At 34.3% G+C, this 3,485-nt stretch overlaps 1 protein-coding gene across 1 annotated transcript; it reads right to left on the bottom strand.

Annotated features, from left to right (window-relative positions):
- Window positions 1-1,267: 1,267 nt before the first annotated feature.
- Window positions 1,268-2,881, bottom strand: LOC132751236 (uncharacterized). The gene is made up of 3 exons (XM_060741396.1): window positions 2,660-2,881; window positions 2,195-2,337; window positions 1,268-1,440 (listed from the first exon to the last, which is right to left on the bottom strand). Exons 1-3 carry the CDS (start codon window positions 2,784-2,786, stop codon window positions 1,333-1,335), a joined length of 378 nt encoding a protein of 125 aa, XP_060597379.1. The 5' UTR covers window positions 2,787-2,881; the 3' UTR covers window positions 1,268-1,332.
- Between the last annotated feature and the right edge of the window lie 604 nt (window positions 2,882-3,485).

Here is a 3,485-nt window from a genome sequence, read left to right as displayed (position 1 = left end):
ACATTTGAAGAAAAACCGTGGTGATCTCTCAGTTTGTTCCGGTTCACCATGGTTTGTCCCTTTACTTCACGAAATTTCAACGACCCAACGTCAGTTTACCACGGTTGATCATGGTTGACTAAACCGTGGCAAACCGGGACATAAAACGGGGACTGTGTAAATGGGGCTTTAACCGCCCTAGTATGACTGTATTACTATTATTACTAGCAAGAAAAAAAGGTCTTTAAATCAATGAAATTACTTAAACCGAATTCTGATCGCGACAATATCATAATACTTTTAAGATGTTGTCAATCAGGGTTATAAATGAAAAAGGGAGACAAAAGAAAAATACTTATCTATTGAGACTTGAGTTTCAATTATATCTTTCTAGAATACGCCTTCTAGCGTAAAAATTATATTATATAGCAGCTCAAATCCTCGATATTTAGGTCCATAAAAGAAAACAATTAAAACAAAGATACTTTTTGTTAAATGACAATTACAGTAAAAATAACAAGAGAGCGTTTTGAATTAAAATACTACTACTTTTAATCATGATTTTAACATGAATTTATATCTTGCGACATTTAACGGTAGTGTTGCGACATTTAACGGTAGCAGAAATTCGAGCGACATTTAACGTTAACATTGCGACATTTAACGGCAAATGATTTTGCGACATTTAGCGGCAGTTGCGACATTTAGCGGTATTGGTGCGACATTTAGCGGTAAGTGCGACATTTAGCGGCGTTGCGACATATAACGGCGCCACACACATTACCAAAAGGCGGTAGATATATGCCGTCTGTTTCACAATAAATGTATTTTTTCTCTCAAAATTTAAATATACAAATGAATGAGTTTTTAATAATGCAATGTTTCATTAAAGCTGCATGCATCCAGATGAGCCTAAATACTTCAAGAAAGACAAAATTGAGAATAAGAAAAGTAAAAATATTCAAGAAATAATCTACATGGTATTTGTGATTATTTTATGGCCGATTTTGCAGTTTTTATCATATTTCTATTGCGTGACTAACACAGTAAGGACTATCTTTGCACATTTTGACCACTTTTTGTTAATAAAATCTAGAGGCATGCTGCTTTAAACGCGAAACAAAGAAAATAACAGGTATGCATAATATCTGAATAAAACATAATACATGTGATAAAGGCACAAATATATTAATGAAAAATGATTGTCCAAAACGCCTATTTCTTACACATCGGAATAAAATTTGCAATATTATCTTAGGGTTTAATTCGTTTGCCCCATATCGGCCTGTTAAACACAATTTGTTCAGTTAAACGGTACTGCTGTTCATACCTTTTTAGTACTTTGCCACCCTTTTAGTACTTTGCCACTGAGTGACCAGCTGCCTTCTCCTTCCTTTCTCGTAATATATCATTGCGCAAAAGCTCGGCCATTATCTCCCTTTCTTCTGGTGTGTAAGTTACCTAGTTTACAAAGAAATTATATAAAATATATATAATATTCTACATATAATGAAATAAATCGCTAAGAACAGTGCAAATCAATAATTATAATGTTAATGAATTCGCCAGAATCATTCCTGATATTGCATATGTAAACTACTAATTTGTTTTTATTCATACGTGCTATTTAATTGTACGGTTGGTACCAACACAGTTTTCATATGACTCCGGAATAGGAAACATGAATTTGGCTAACCTCGTGTGTTAACAAGCAACACCAGGGATCAAAATCATCTAACCTGTCGGAGCTAAGAGATGCATAGACTCCATATTTATAATACAAGCCAGAATTGTACAGAAATATAATTTATGTTTATACTAAAACCTACAGACTTGTTAACGAGTGACTTGTACTTTTATTAAAGTGGGCCAGACAGTTTAGCTAAATACGTATTGCCAGACATTTTAGCTTAGGTCTGGGCACTTTCTCATTAACATTCATGAGAACAGCGGTGACATAGTATGGCACACTCTTCGTCCCTGGATTTATTGTGGGTTAGATCGTTACTAAAGAAACGGCAAGAATGCAGTCGTACTCGTTTATTCCAGGAAGCTGGCCCGAAAATGTCTTACAACCATATGATTTAAACTAACAACCTTGAAAATTTTGTCCTTATGCAAAATTATTAGATATTAACATTATTATGGATAAAAAAACATTCAGATGAAATGACAAGAAATAAAGCAAAGAAAAAAATAATGATCACAACCATACTTCGTTATGGTCCTCGGCTGCTGGGGTCATAGCTCCATTTAGTCTGTCTGCCAGTCGTGAAGGCATTCTGGTCGGATCCCCGTCTGTAAAGTCAACAGTGAAGGAAACGCCAGCATTGCCAATCTTAGAGTCTTCGGCATTTGCTGTGAAAAATATTATTAATATTTATGGCATATTTGCAGTGATATAATTCATTGCCGCATTCTTTTCTTAACTAGCGGATGATATTATTATTTATTTTTTCATTCATATTTCAAGTTTTGTACGCATTATTTGGTTGGTATTTGTAAAAGGAATCAAATAACGTAAACATTTAAATGGTGCTTTTTTTTTTATTTAATCTCTTTATAAATGTAATCTGTTTAAAGTTCTTACTCCATATAAAAGTTTCACTCAAGTTTTTCATGAACCATTTAAATGATTGTCAAGTTTTAAAGTTTTGAAAGAAACTGTTATGAGTTTTACCCTCCTCCAAATCACGTATCATATCAGCTGGCTCTTTCCGCAAATTCCGCTTACAAGGATTACCGTTCTCAGCAGACGGACATACAGCGTTCCTCTTTGGTGTTCTCTTTCCAAAACATGTACCCATTGTAGTAAAATACACTATGCAAATTTAAGCTTAAATAATAAGCGCGCTCTCCAATGTTTCTATGTCAGTGACAACCGTAATTATGATGTTATCTTCATGGAGACGACGTCAAAAGTTACGTCAGTACCGACACCGATGTCTGATGTTACGTCATCAAACGTTTAGAGATTATTATATATATATAATTATAAACTAATTATAGTTTTAACCAGTATTCCGATGTCAATGTGAATATGACAGTGCTAAGTCCATGTAAATCAACTCGGAGGAAAAGCTTTTTAATTGAAGAGGGTCGGGCTGAGGATAGGGCCTCTCCGCCATAATGCACACTGGTACAATTACCAAGACACCTTTATAGGTAGCAGCCAACTGGAGCGACTCAAACTCGTAAATATTTACATTCAATAAAGGGATTGATATTAATGGAAACCACTGTCAAATAACCTCAGTTGTGTTTTAAAGTTAATATTGTATAAAACGTGTCATAAACTGCCACTCGTCAAATTTACTGGGTAATGTCGAAATTTTCCCGGGGTGATTATTGTTCAGCGAGATAACTTTTCATTGCCAGAGTGCTCAGTGAGATTTGATTATACGGTGAGTAATTTTTTCATAAAGTAAAAAGTATCCAATGAGTTATATTCATTATGTGAGTAGTATCCAGTGAGTTATTTTCATTAAGTTAGTAGTATCCAGTGA

The sequence above is a fragment of the Ruditapes philippinarum genome, unplaced genomic scaffold, assembly GCF_026571515.1.
Source record: "Ruditapes philippinarum isolate M1 unplaced genomic scaffold, ASM2657151v2 ctg10827_1_1_1_1, whole genome shotgun sequence".
NCBI classification, from domain to species: domain Eukaryota; kingdom Metazoa; phylum Mollusca; class Bivalvia; order Venerida; family Veneridae; genus Ruditapes; species Ruditapes philippinarum.
The sequence above is the reverse complement of the archived record's forward strand: the minus strand, read 5'-3'. Positions and strand labels throughout refer to the sequence as shown.